The sequence below is a fragment of the Triticum urartu genome, chromosome 1 (genome assembly GCF_003073215.2).
Source record: "Triticum urartu cultivar G1812 chromosome 1, Tu2.1, whole genome shotgun sequence".
Classification (NCBI taxonomy): domain Eukaryota; kingdom Viridiplantae; phylum Streptophyta; class Magnoliopsida; order Poales; family Poaceae; genus Triticum; species Triticum urartu.
Genome location: NC_053022.1, coordinates 541463359 through 541477691, shown reverse-complemented (window position 1 = coordinate 541477691; position 14333 = coordinate 541463359). Strand labels below are relative to the sequence as shown.

General features: G+C 46.7%; 2 protein-coding genes across 2 annotated transcripts; both read left to right on the top strand.

The window, feature by feature from the left end:
• The first annotated feature begins 2810 nt into the window (after nt 1-2810).
• Nucleotides 2811-4526, top strand: LOC125538323 (gallate 1-beta-glucosyltransferase 84A23-like). The gene has a single exon (XM_048701588.1). It carries the CDS (start codon nt 2929-2931, stop codon nt 4336-4338), a length of 1410 nt encoding a protein of 469 aa, XP_048557545.1. The 5' UTR covers nt 2811-2928; the 3' UTR covers nt 4339-4526.
• Nucleotides 4527-7095: 2569 nt separating this feature from the next.
• LOC125533085 (sulfhydryl oxidase 1-like) lies at nt 7096-9280 on the top strand. Its single transcript, XM_048696866.1, has 6 exons — nt 7096-7354; nt 8124-8148; nt 8238-8330; nt 8647-8828; nt 9053-9125; nt 9218-9280. Exons 1-6 carry the CDS (start codon nt 7146-7148, stop codon nt 9278-9280), a joined length of 645 nt encoding a protein of 214 aa, XP_048552823.1. The 5' UTR covers nt 7096-7145.
• Nucleotides 9281-14333: the final 5053 nt, after the last annotated feature.

Here is a 14333-nt window from a genome sequence, read left to right as displayed (position 1 = left end):
ACGCGATTGGCATTGGTTCTTCCTGGGGTCATCAAACCCATCTCTCTCCTTTTAATTGTCTCGCCACGTTAGATTTTTTTTATCTACATGACACGCTTAGCACCTGTATAAGGTGAAGCATTGGGAGGGGTCTAAGGCTCTGCACAATGCGGGTGCTTATGCCGGTGCCCTAGAAAAAAAACGGTTTTATTTAAGCTTCGGCTTGCACATGTGCTTAGAAAGAGAGGAGGGAAGCAAAAATTGGCTTCCGGTGCTAGCGGCTGCTTAAGAGAGAAAACTGCTCTCCTCACTTCACGTGTCAACAATCCAAACGCCATTAAGCACCTATGTAAAGCACTTCCCCGTTGTAAGACCAAAATTTATTTGGAGATGCTATCATACTCTCTCTCTCTCTCTCTTAGCACCCAACGCTGCATATAGCCTGAGGCAGAAGATGTAAAATCCTTGGCGAGCGTCGGCGATACCTCGCCTGGAAACAACCCAGAGTCGGCAACAACTAGGCAGTGGTGTCGCAGGTGGATGGGAGTCTGATGGTTGACTCGCTCCTTTCGGGTTGGAGGGTGGGAGGGGTGCGTGCTCGCCGGAGAAAAGCTGATATACCCATGAAGGTTTATAGGAATGGTCGGAGGCCGCGGCGAGGCATACACTAGTGTTGCCGGCCGCAATAGGTTTAATTTTGGTTTTATCTACGTTGGCTTTGGTTTTAATTATGTTCTAATGGTGTTCTTTTCATTCATATACCGTGTTGGACTGTTGTTAGAGATGGCATTTATTCTGGCCCTGTTTGGTTCAGCTTTTATCGACGGATTCCGCTGCCGCGTAGCAGAATCTGAACCAAAGGGCGAACCCAGCAAAAACGGAAGCAGCCCAGGACGTGCTTTCCAAAATCTGATTCCGCTGCGGCCAAAATCTAAAAAGGTTGTATCAGCTGGTTTGTCAAATAACCTACATCTTTTTCACATCAGATTTTTCACAGCTATTTTTCCACAGCAAATTTTTCACAACTGCTTTTAGAAATCCACAGCCGAACCAAATAGGGCCTCTATGATGAGGGCGGAGTTTTTCGGTGTGTGGTTATGGTGTACTTACACATTTCAGTCTCGGTGTCGACCGATGGTGGTTGTGTGAGCCCTTGAAAACTCTTAGTCTGCGCTGAAACCATCAAACTGTTGTTGCTCTTTGTTGCCAGTCATTGCCATGTACCGTTGAAATTCAACTGGTTGCTACTCTGGTTTTGACCTCAAGCTCTATTAATATGAAGTTCTGTACCATTGCTTACAATGGGTCGGGGCCCTTTTTGGCACTTTTTTCAACAAAAAATAGCACCGAAGTTGGATTTTCTAACGGGTTCCACTATTTAGTATAGAAGAATTGCCCATCTACATATGCTTTGAGATCGATGACTTATTTTAGTGATTCCAATACAATGCATATGCCAAAAGTATTTGGTACCCATGGGTTGTACCCGCCCGGTAAATACTGAACAATAATATCTCATTGATTTTCAAATAAATTTTACTCAACAAAAAATAAAGACCTCAATTTTTATCTCAAAATTTACAATACAAGTTCCACAATTAGTAGAATATGATTGAGTTATTGAAAAATGTCTGACATAATTCAAATATGTTTAAATGATTTTGAAGCTGTGACTAGAATAATTGAAACGTGTTTGAAACCGTTATGGGTTATAGTCATGACTAAAATAACTGAAAGTGTGTCGAATGTTTTAGAAATTGTTTTAATTATGTCTAAAATAATTGAGATTCGTATGAAGATTTATGAATTGTAGATGTAATTTTATTTTGAAATAACGGAAAGTAACTAAAATAATTGAAAAAGGATAAAATAAGACATTCTGAAATGACAATGAAATGGTTGAAATTTTAAATACAACTTCCGAACAAGATATCCAACTATTTTGAAACTACTTTTATTTAAAAATAAATAAATGTTTTGAAGTATTTCCTTTTTAAAACAATCTTTGAATTGCCATGGTTTTTGTGAAAAATAGTTTAAATACTTCCATGCGTCCTATAGTATAAGAGCGTTTTGACACTAGTGTAGTGTAAAAAATACACTTATATTATGGGACGGAGGGAGTCGGTTTTGTCAGTACTGAAATTTAAGGACCCTGATAAGTGTCACACGGGTGACATGAACACATGGCTATTCCGAACGTTTTTTATGGCAACTTTAGTGACGCGAGGATGACTACTCAAGTTGTCAAGCTTGGCAAATAAAATCGATGGCAAGTTTTAGTTTTTTGGGGTTGGTTTTTTTATGACAATTTTAGTTGTAAAATCGTCAGGGCCGGAGTACTTTGTGTCACACGTGTAACATTTATCATTTGGAACTTGAAATGCCGATGTAAGGACAAGTACTAACAGAAAAATAGAACTCAAAATACATGCATGATTGGCTTTACAGGGAGCAGCATGAGATTGGCCAGGACTCAGGAGCACTCCACCATGAAGTGACCCCAGGAAATTAGAAATGGCTTTGTGAAAGGTGTGATTTGACATTTCTGGACGCAGTTTGAACATGGCGACTCGTCAAACTGGTGTTAAGCTAAGGCCGATGACAAGAAAGTTGCGCCAACTCGTGCACGTGCTGCATGCAGAGGCCGGTCGCGGCGACCAGCATCAGTTATGAGATACGTGCGGGTGCAGTACGTTCCGCCGTAACCACAGTCGCGCACACAGTGATGAACCCGAGCTGCCTGCCTGCCTGCCACGAGCCTCGCGCTCATTATAAAAACGCCGGGGCGGCGTCTTGGTCCTCTCTCCCGGCGCCGGCGAGTGCACAGAGCGACCAGGCTCCCTATATATATATCCCAGTTCCGTATGCAAGGAACACGTACGCTAGCTAGCACGATCGATCTCCTACTCCTCCCACAGAGCGAGCAAACACGCTTACCAAGTTACCATGAGCTGCCAAGAAGGCGCCATCCCGGCGGCGGCGGCGGCGCAGCCGCACGTCCTCCTCGTGTCGTGCCCGCTGCAGGGCCACGTGAACCCGCTACTCCGCCTCGGCCGGCGCCTCGCCGCGAGGGGCATCCTCGTCACCTTCACCACCCTCCGCCACGCCGGCCTCCGTGCTGCCACCCACCGCGACGGCGTCCGCTTCGAGTTGTACCAGCTGCGCGACCACGACGGCGGCCAGATGACCCCCGACGACATGCTGCGGCACGTCGCGGCTGAGGGCCCGGCGGCGCTGGCCGACCTGGTACGGCGCCAGGCCGACGCCGGCCGGCCGGTCTCCTGCGTCGTCAACACCACCTTCGTGCCCTGGGCGCTCGACGTGGCCTGGGAGCTCGGCCTCCCTTGCGCGACGCTCTGGAACCAGTCCTGCGCTGTGCTCTCGCTCTACCACCACTTCTACGACGACGACACGCCGTTCCCGAGCACGGCCGACGACGCACCGGTGGCGCTGCCCGGGCTGCCGGCCATGTCCTTGCACGAGCTGCCGCTCATGGTCCGACCCGAGTTCGCGCACAACCTCTGGGGCCAGATGCTCCGAAGGCAGCTCGTGGAGGTCCGTGGGAGGCAGGCGCCGTCGTGGGTGCTCGTCAACACCTTCCACGAGCTCGAGCGCGACGCCATCGACGCGCTACGGGCTCGCGACGTCGCCGTCACGCCCGTCGGCCCGCTCCTGGACGACGATGAACCGGCCGTTGCCGACGATGACGGCTGCGTCATGGCGTGGCTCGACGCGCAGCCGCCGCGCTCTGTTGTGTACGTGGCGTTCGGCAGCCTCGTGGACATCGGGCGGGACGAGACGGTGGCCCTGGCGGAGGGGCTGGCCGGCACGGGCAGGCCGTTCATTTGGGTGGTGCGCGACGAGCTCCTCCACCTCCCGGAGCCCGTCCTCGCCGCATGCCGAGGAGACACCGGCAGGATCGTGGCGTGGTGCCCGCAGGGGCGCGTGCTCCGGCACGGCGCCGTCGGGTGCTTCGTGACGCACTGCGGGTGGAACTCCGTCACGGAGGCGCTGGCGGCGGGCGTGCCGGTGGTCGCGTACCCGTGGTGGTCGGACCAGTTCACCAACGCCAAGTTCTTGGTGGAGGAGTTCGGGGTCGGCGTCCGGCTGCCGGCGCCGGTCACGCAGGATGGGTTCCGTGCGTGCATCGAGGAGGTGATGAGCGGGCCGGAGGCAGTGGCAATCCGGAGGAGGGCGACGGCGTGGAAGGAGGAGGCGGCGGCGGCGCTGGCCGACGGCGGGTCATCGGACCGGGGCCTCGAGGCCTTCGTTGACTTCGTGCGAGCGCCCGTAGGATCTGGTGGAGTTGACACGATTAGCTCGCCGGCAAAGCAGGGATCAGTCAGTTCGTTATAATTTCATTTAACAATAATCCGTCCTATCCCTTCGAGAACATTTTTGTTGAACCAATGACGAGCTTGAACCATGCTCCAACACTTCCATTGTCCGACACCGTTGTATGGAAGCATATATGCTCTACGATTTGGCTCGTCACCCATGCATGAAATGTGGTTGCATCATAGACATAATGTGGATAGAGCAAAGATATGCCAAATGTTGTCACGTCTTGTCTCCTCTCATGGCTCCTTTTCTAGAAAGACATTGGGAGCGCCTATTAGACTTTTTTTTAACACAGTACAGACGCAAGCGCTTATATACACACGCATGCACTCATCTTTATAAACGCATACACGTACACCCTACCCCTATAAGCATCTTCGAAAGACTGAGCCGACATATCATCTTGAAATTTACGAAGTCACCGTAGGCACCTCATCGTCGATAGGAACGTCTCCCCCCACTGAATGCGCATCGCCGGACATTCTGAAATAAATCCAGGAATAAATGCGAGCACCAAAATTTGAACTCTAATGAGCTGGAGATACCATAGCCATTCAACTACAGATTGGTTCGCAGACCCTTTTTTTATTATTGAGAAAGCCTACGCGACCTCCTTTTTTTAGACAAATGCGACCTCGGTGATGCATCCACCTGGATGGGCCCTCTGGTTGCTAGCACTTGTATGCCACGCCATGCATCCATCTACTACCTCCTTTCCAAAATATATGACGTTTTGGTAGATGTTTTGTAACTCCCTGCAACAAAATGTTTAAGCCTAAGCACATATTGTCTTGGAATTTGTGTACTGGTTCAATTTGATTAGAAAGAATTAACATACTTGGTAGATAATTACGCATATTGACACATGGTGTGTACAAATCTCAATTTCATTTAGTTCTATATACAACATAAACAATATAGTTTTGTTTTCTCAACAATAAAGTAACATATATTTACTCAAAAATATACTCCCTCTGTCCCATAATATAAGAGCGTTTTTGACACTAGCGTAGTGTCAAAAACGCTCTTATATTATGAGACGGAGGGAGTAGTTACCAACTAAAAATCACCTGAAATATACATATGCACAAATATAGAAGAAAATCCGACAAGAAAAAAAATCAACTAATCAACAAGAACAAAAACTGGAACCAGAAACATTAGAAGCAGCGAGAAAACTAAAACAAAAAAAGTTCTAAGACAGAATGAGTTAAGAACATTTTATATTAACCTAAACAAAGAAAGAAAATGAAGAAATAAAAGTAATTCGGTAAATTACAAGAAAGAACTCATTTTAATTTCTTAACACAAAATGAAATAGTGTCACACCACTGCAACATCAAAACACACGCATATGCAAATATAGGAGAACACCTGACAACCAAAATATTGAATAGGCGAAAACAATTAGAGCCGGAGACATTAGCACAAGCAAGAACACGGAAACATAAACTAAAACAGATGTTATTCTAAAATAGAATGAATTAATGGCATGAGTATTACCCAAAAGAAGAAATAAATTGAGTAACGAATTTTGAAGTAAACAATGGTTAAAATTACACATATATTTCATAGAACTTGCACTGGTTTGCAATATTCAACGCCAATTATATAGTTGTGTAACCTTTAGACAACAACATAATATTACGCATAGATTGCATAGAAATCGCATTACATAATTTGCATGTCCATGTACAGTTAGTGTTCAAGCAATAAAATAATAAAGTTGAAGATTAATCGTCGCTAGACACGTCGAAAATAAATTGCATCTCATGGCGGTGGTGTAATATCGCTGGATGAACTACCGGTTGGCCTCAATATAGGCCTCATCCTGGATGGACTCGAGGATGGCAGTATGCTCCGCCATCTCCATCGCTTGGGCGGCCTCGTACTCCGCCCCCGCCTCCGCCATGGCGAAGCCCGCAGCTGGCAGGGCCTCCTCCTCCCCCGGCACCTCCTCCTTCTCAACGGGCTTCCCCTCCTCCTCCTCTTCATCCTCTGATGGCTCCGGAGAAAGGCCGGCGGCGAAACGAGCAGCCCGCCTCGCCTAGATCTACTCTAGCAGTTGCACCCTTCGCTCCGGAGTGAGCATGGTGTATGTGGTAATTCGGCGTCTTGGCATCGCAAGTGGCGGATGAAAATGAAAGTGCCAACGACAGTGAGGAGAAAGGAAAAGAAATGGGTCGATTTAGGGTTCTGATGTCTTCGTCCAGCTTAAATAGCCGGCTTCCTCCCTCGCAGCACGCTCGAGCGGTGCCACGCGACGCGGATTGTTGGAGGCGCCCGTCGGACCAGCGGTCTCTCCGCATCCCCACATGTGTCCTATCCGTCGGTGCTACATGGCAGGCATGCCCGGGCGCGTTCAGGGTGCAGGTCAATCCGGACGTTTGGCCCGGCTATGGGAGCCCGGTTGGGTGACCAAAACTCGTCTGGACACTGACTAGACAACCCTTCCGGACGTTTGAAGTGGGTACAGGGATCCGGTTGTAGATGCCCTAATCCTACAAGGCCGTGAGGAAGATAGCCCTTTTTTGGAGGGTTCGGGTTTGCCAAAAAGAACACACACATGATGTTAGAGAAGAAAAAAATAGAAACAAACACGCAAAAGACACGCGTCGCACGGAAGAGGCGAGCCACGGTCCGCCGGCTGAAACGAACGTTTCCCAAAGTCGAAAACCCCAGGCGGAGGCGGAGGCGGAGGCTACAAAGTGTAGTCCTACTGGTCTGACTAATGACTGAATCCCAGCACGAGAGTTTCGCGGGTATCTGAAACGGAACAACGGAACGCCACCGCGCCGGAGATATCCAGCCCCCGCCGATCCATGGCTCCCGCGATGGCGCGGCTCCTCTTCCTCACCCTCGCCGTCGCCTCCTCCCTCGCCGTGGGCGCGGACGCCCTCCGGTCGCTGGGCGTCGGCGACGGGGCCACCGCGCAGGGGGACTACGCCGTGGAGCTCGACGCCACCACCTTCGACGCCTTCCTCACGGCATCGCGGGAGTCCTTCGCCGTCGTCGAGTTCTTCGCCCACTGGTCAGTCCCCGGCTTGATTCGCGTCTTATTCCTTAGATTCGATTCGATGGGAGCACTTGATCTGGAATCGCGAGATGGTTACGAATCGAGGTTTCGGGATAGCTCGATGGCCCGAGATGTGACGTGGGGTTTTCGTGCTCTTGTCGATCTGTCAGTCGCAAATCGAAAATGATTAGCCCCTCGTGTGTAGTTTTCCGTATGTATCAAAATAGTGTAATTGTACTTCCGTTGTGTTATGTGTGAGTTTTGTACCGAATGAAACATGATGATTTGGTAAACTCATAGCCACTGAAGAATTACTCAACACTTCAAAACTCTGCAAAACTATGTTGTGTTTAATTCTAGAATCTATGCTCTAGAGATGTTCCCTGCCAGGTTTAGTTGTAGTTTGTTACAATTTTTAAAAATATTATAATCATTATGCCTTTTTCGCAAAACAATAATAATCATTATGCCTAACTAAATAGAGATTGATCATGGATGTGGACTATGGAGTTATATTACTGCCCCTTAGTTTGAGAATTTTCGCTGATTAGAAGATCTTTTTTTGTCCCTAGTAAATTGCTGCTTGCCAAATTTGAATTCATTTTACCTACCATATTCTCCACTAATTCACCATTGGCCATGGAAAATTTCAAGGATTGACTGGCTTACCTTTGTGGAAACATGCTCTTAACACCCCGTTGGTACTCCATTTCGTTCCTGCTTAATGTCGTTTGTTCCGTCTTGTTTTATTTCTGCTAACTAAATACCCATCATGCTTGTGCAGGTGTCCAGCTTGCAGAAACTACAAGGTATTGAGCCTATGGTGGTAGAGTGTATCATATATTCGCACGATCTGGAAAGCCACTCTTGCTAATCTTGATTTCTTCCTTACTTCCAGCCTCATTATGAGAAGGTTGCGAAACTTTTCAATGGTCCAGATGCTGCACATCCTGGGAGAATACTAATGGCTAGGATTGATTGTGCATCAAAGGTACAGTACTTCTCGTGAAGAGTGATAATTTTCATCAGTTTGCTAAAGCTAAACAACTAATAAGCACTTAAAAGGCGATATTGTTGCAACTCTATGCTGAGATAACCTAGAGAAGTATCGATGTGCATCTTCAGTTTATAGTTGTCCTGTTTGTTATTGTCAACATGAAGGTTAGAAATACAAGAGGTTCTTCTCACGTGAAAGATTAGTCCCTCGTTTGATTTATTTTAATTCTCATTTCTGTCAGAAACCCAAGCTAACTTATTGCTTATTAGTTCCTCAAGCAGTGATTTTTTTTGAATGTTTGACAGCACAGGTGAACATAGATCTTTGCAATAGATTTTCTGTTGACCATTATCCTTTCCTACTTTGGGGCCCCCCACCAAAATTTGCTAACACTAAGTGGGACCGGAAGCAAGAGAAAAGCAAACTAAAATTGATTGATGATGGAAGAACAGCAGAGCGTTTACTTAAGTGGATAAATAAGCAAATGGAAAGGCAAGTTTTTCTCCTACATATTTCACTATCGCTTAAAGTTCATATGTCATCCACCGAATTATCAAAAAATTGTGCACCTAATGTGTTATACATCTGTCTCCGAACCAAGTACATCAGTCTGTATATTTGGGCTTAACATCTTGGTTTGCTTAGTTGCTTAGTTCGGTTCTACCATTACAGGCGTGATGGATTTTATTAATACACCCTCTTTATGCTATGTGCAGCTTGTTCACTTTGGATGACAAAAAATATGAGAACGAAAGTATGCTTCCAAACAATGTTTCATATCCCAAACAGGTACAGCTGCATACTTTATTTGCCAAACTGCATAAAATCTTGTGCCATGCACTAACAAGCAGTTTGTTGACATACTGAATCTGTTGTACTAGGTTGTTCAAGCAATTTACAATGTTGCGGAAGCAACAGCCCATGCATTACAGATAATTTTTTAGCACAAGGTTCTAGTTAAATGATCAGATTTCACGATTGAAAGTGGCAGAGCTAGCCCATGTGCGGAACGAGCTAGTTCAATGTTCTATGTTGGAAGAGTGAAGGGAGATTGTTTATGGGCGCTCGTTTGGCCACCAAATACTGTTGATTATTGGTACTCCTTGGTACACATGATTAGCGTAATACAATTTATTGGAAGTATATACTATACTCAGTTGAAAGTTGATCCAAAATGAGTCAAAGAGAGTGGAATGTGGTGTTTCTGGAACACTTGAGGTGTCATGCATTTCAAAATCCTTAACTTGGAAAAGTTCTTGCAATATTCCAAAATAGCATAAAATTATCAGCAAAGAATTAAACTAAATGATTTGATAAGTGAGTAAATAAAGCAAACGTGATTGAAACATTTTTCCTATAATGATAATGAAATGGATAAACACAATAGATTTCAGTTCACGTTAGTTAGTATAAATGCTTCTGTGTACCTCTAATGTGATGATGCTGGTCGTCTCAAACACTTGGTAAGCATGTCATCTATAAATAGCTGAAGTCGTCATGCTATATTATTCAACATTGTTGTCCTCCTTCCATTACCATTGCTCGCAGGCCGGCCTGGTAATTAAGATTGATAGATCAGATCGATGGTTCGAGTGTTGTGACCACCCGTGACATTGCTCCTCATTGATACCAACACGTCATACGAAGGTCACTAATTTTCTAAATAAAGTGTGTGCCCACTCCCTTAAATCAGACAACAGTCATAGAGTATGTTGTAGGTGATCATCGCACAACCTAGCAAAAAAGTAATCATACACGTATCAAAATAAGCATTAGCAATTCTACAATGTACCAATCCCCTAGATACCCACTTATGTAATGAATAATCCAAAAGAGTTACAAGGGAGGACTAAAAGTGGAAATGTTCAATCTACTGCTTGCCAATGCTTCGAGACGGTTGGCATGTGCGATATGTGTTGGCTTTGTATTTTGTAAGGCATATGTCTTCTTATATAGTCATGTTATCTAGCCATGCCATGCAAGTTTGTATCTCCAAGCCCCGTCCGCCATCTTTGAAGGCTTTCATCTTAGGCGTCACTCTCCAAGTCCCCACTAGTAGTTTACTTATTTTTAAGACTCTGGGCATGCTCCTGTTTGTTTGGGGACTCCTTGGGAATCGCCTATAGGGTTGTCATCATTTTTATTTACTAGCAAAGGTTATATGCAATCATACACTGCAAATAGCTCTATCAAGATATTTGGCCATATGTTTTTATGCTCCTTGTTAAGATATTTAATGATTATTGAGATATAAACAATCACACACACATACATAACTACAATTCATCTAAGTGGCACAAACTAATTTGTGAGGACATGCACTAGCCTAGAGAATTTCAATTTAATGAAAGGTTTTAATGATTTTTTTACAAATAAACATCTAATTAACATGAATTTCCTTGCACAACAATTTTAAGTTTTGTGCAAATGGACGGATAGTAGAGTTCTAATGAACATATTTTATACTAATATTTAGAACTTTTTGTTACATGACTAAAATTGCCCAATTTAATATAAATATATATAATTGTGAAGATTGTATGTTGAGAGAATGAGTACAAAAAATAAATAAGTTCAATATAAATAAATAAAGCCATTTATTTTGGCCCTTCCTAGTCTTGATATTATTTTGATTTGCTGGTTACAATGATTCTATTACCGAGTTCCGTGAAACTCACTATTGGGGATATTCCCCACGAATAAGACTCGTCATTAGTGTGACCCGTCTTTGAGCTTGTATGCTCTGGGAGTCACACCACCTCCGGGTTGTGATAAAGCTAAATAAGAGGAAAGACCAAAGGCCCAGAACGAGACCCGACCTGTGGGTGCCGACTCTGACATGAGCTTTGTGGGCCGATTCACGAAGAGGACCAGGAGAGACTTTCCTAACTAGGATACGAGTTAAGAATACTACCAACCCAGACTCTTCTCTATAGCCCCTCATCCTATTATATAAAGGGGAGTTCTTAGGAACCAAAGCGAGGTTACAATATCTCAGAGAGATAGGGAGCGAAAGAGCATCCTTGTAATCGAGATGAGCATCTATATCAATCAAGTAGGAGTAGGCTTTTACCTCCACCATGAGTGGCCGAACTTGGTGAAAGGATCGATAGGGTTGACTAGAAGGGGGGTGAATAGGCAACTAACAATTTTTAGCTTTTATTTACCAAATTAAACTTTGCATCAAAGTAGGTTGTCTAGATGTGCAACTAGGTCACTACTAGGTTTTTCATTATAACCGAGGGTCAAATTACCGTCGGATATTTCAGTTCACCGTCGGATTTCCATATAACTGACGGTACACCGTCGGCAATCTCCCGTCGGCTATGCTTCGTCGGCCATTACACTCATAGCCGACGGTACTGATGGGTAATACCTTCTCCGAGGGTAATTAGCTGACGGTGAGCCGCCAGGCATGTTTTGGTTGCCAGCCAGCTCACATAAACTTGACGACGCTTATAGCTGACGGTTCCAAGTCGGATATCTATTTTTCTGACTGTTATTAGTTCCCATCGGCTTTCGCAATAGATGACGGTATATTTGACCCTTCGGGGTTTGTTATAACCAAGAGGAGAACGAAATCCTTCACGGATTGTTATAACCGAGAGGAGAATGAAACCGAAAGCCATTACGATAGCCAACTGTGTATACACCCCTTCGGGGATTCCTATGGTTGAGAGTCCAACAAAGACCATCAATATAGAGATTCACCGATAGTGAAGTCTCCGTACTTGAGATGTTTGTTGTATGGTAGGTGTCGGTGTCAAAACCGACGGATCTTGGGTAGGGGGTCCCGAACTGTGCGTCTAGGCGGATGGTAACAGGAGACAAGGGATACGATGTTTTTACCCAGGTTCGGGCCCTCTCGATGGAGGTAAAACCCTACGTCCTGCTTGATTAATATTGATGATATGGGTAGTACAAGAGTAGATCTACCACGAGATCAGAGAGGCTAAACCCTAGAAGCTAGCCTATGGTATGATTGTTGTTCGTCCTACGGACTAAAACCCTTCGGTTTATATAGACACCGGAGAGGGCTAGGGTTACACAGAGTCGGTTACAATGGTAGGAGATCTACATATCCGTATCGCCAAGTTTGCCTTCCACGCCAAGGAAAGTCCCTTCCAGACACGGGACAAAGTCTTCAATCTTGTATCTTCATAGTCCAGGAGTCCGGCCGAAGTATAGTCCGGCTATCCGGACACCCCCTAATCCAGGACTCCCTCAGTAGCCCCTGAACCAGGCTTCAATGATGACGAGTCCGGCGCGCAGATTGTCTTCGGCATTGCAAGGCGGGTTCCTCCTCCAAGTACTTCATAGAAGATTTTGAACATAAAGGTAGTGTCCGGCTCTGCAAAATAAGTTTCCACATATTGCCATAGAGAGAATAATATTTACACAAATCTAATCTGCTAACGTATTCCGTAACGTGACATCACACCACGGCCAAGTCTTTATTCGAATCATTTTACTGTCCCACCTCAGCTTGTTTAGCGAGGCGGTCTCCATGGCACGTCTTGTTAAAGCAGAGATCGTGTCCCCTTATTTCGGGATTCTCATCAATACGGGCATGGGTAACCCAACCGCGCCATTGATTACGGCGCTTGGAGATAAGCGAGTTTTACCAGGCTGGTGGGGACGCATAGTCGCGTCCACCCATATAAGGGGATAAGGATCCACCTTTTCACCCACGCCTTCTTCCTCCTTTACCTATCCATTCTTGCGCACTCGAGCTCCAGCGCCCAAGTCCGCACCCCCCACCTCAACCTTCTCCAGCCATGTCCGGAGCGGGAGGCAAGTGGATGGTCTCCTCTGTCACGGAGGGACACATCAAAAAAACTGAGGAAGGCCGGATACTTGTCTAACGACATTGCGCACCGGCTTCCCGAAGAGGGGCAGCTCATCCCCACCCCTAGGCCCCATGAGAGGGTGGTGTTCCTCCCCCATTTCCTCCGCGGACTGGGCTTCCCTCTCCACCCATTTGTCCGGGGGCTCATGTTCTACTATGGCCTAGATTTCCACGATCTGGCCCCGAACTTTGTCCTCAACATCTCGGCGTTTATCATCGTGTGCGAGGCTTTCTTCTGCATCCGCCCCCATTTCGGCCTATGGCTCAAGACTTTCAATGTCAAGCCGAAGGTGGTGCACGGCACCCAGGCGGAGTGCGGAGGCGCCATGGTGGGCAAGATGCCCAACGTCCTATGGCTCGAGGGCTCCTTCGTGGAGACCCTAAAGGGGTGGCAATCGGGGTGGTTTTACATCACCGAGCCACGCGCCCCCGAATGGGTCGCAGCCCCCGAGTTCCGATCCGGACCCCCTACGCGGCTCACCTCCTGGAAAGAGACGGGCCTGTCGTGGGGTAAAAAAGGAGAGCTGACCGGACTCCAAACATGCGTCCAAACCCTGGTGGACAAGAAGCTCAAACTTGTCAACGTAGTCTAGGTTATGCTCATCCGCCGGATCCTCCCGTGTCAACAATGGGCTTTCAACCTGTGGGAGTTCGACCCGGCGCGGCACCGAACTCTGAGCAGGCTCTTCGACACGACGTACGAAGATGCCTGGAAGGTGCTTTTCAAGGGCGTCGAGGCCCCTGCATCCGCTACCGAGGATCGCGGATTCAGCACGCAGCGTCACGCTTGTGCGGTAAGCTGTTTTTACCTTTTACAGGGTATTAGTTTTTCATAGTTTGACTCCATGCGGGATCTAAGCTCCCTTACCTTTGACAGGATTGGAAGGAGACGTCCGGACAGATCAACTATCCGGCTCCTTTGCCCGAAGGCCCAGCGGACGCTCGCTTGGCGAAGCTGCTGGTTCCGGCACCCTATGTGATGCCGGAGAAGAAGGCCACGGGGACTCGAAAGAGTGCCTGGCGCCAGGAGGTGTCGGATTCATCATCCGACGACTCCAAGACGCACTCCTCCCATGAAGACGAGGAGGAGGAAGAAGAGACCTCTCCCCCTCTAGCGGGAGGAGGGAAGAAAAGGAAGGCCGCCCCAA

Coding starts and splice junctions, on each gene's coding strand:
- LOC125538323 (XM_048701588.1), top strand. CDS start 2,929: ATGAGCTGCCAAGAAGGCGCCATCCCGGCGGCGGCGGCGGCGCAGCCG.
- LOC125533085 (XM_048696866.1), top strand. CDS start 7,146: ATGGCTCCCGCGATGGCGCGGCTCCTCTTCCTCACCCTCGCCGTCGCC. Junction 8,149..8,237: donor CAGCTTGCAGAAACTACAAG/GTATTGAGCCTA, acceptor CCTTACTTCCAG/CCTCATTATGAGAAGGTTGC. Junction 9,126..9,217: donor ATGTTTCATATCCCAAACAG/GTACAGCTGCAT, acceptor CTGTTGTACTAG/GTTGTTCAAGCAATTTACAA.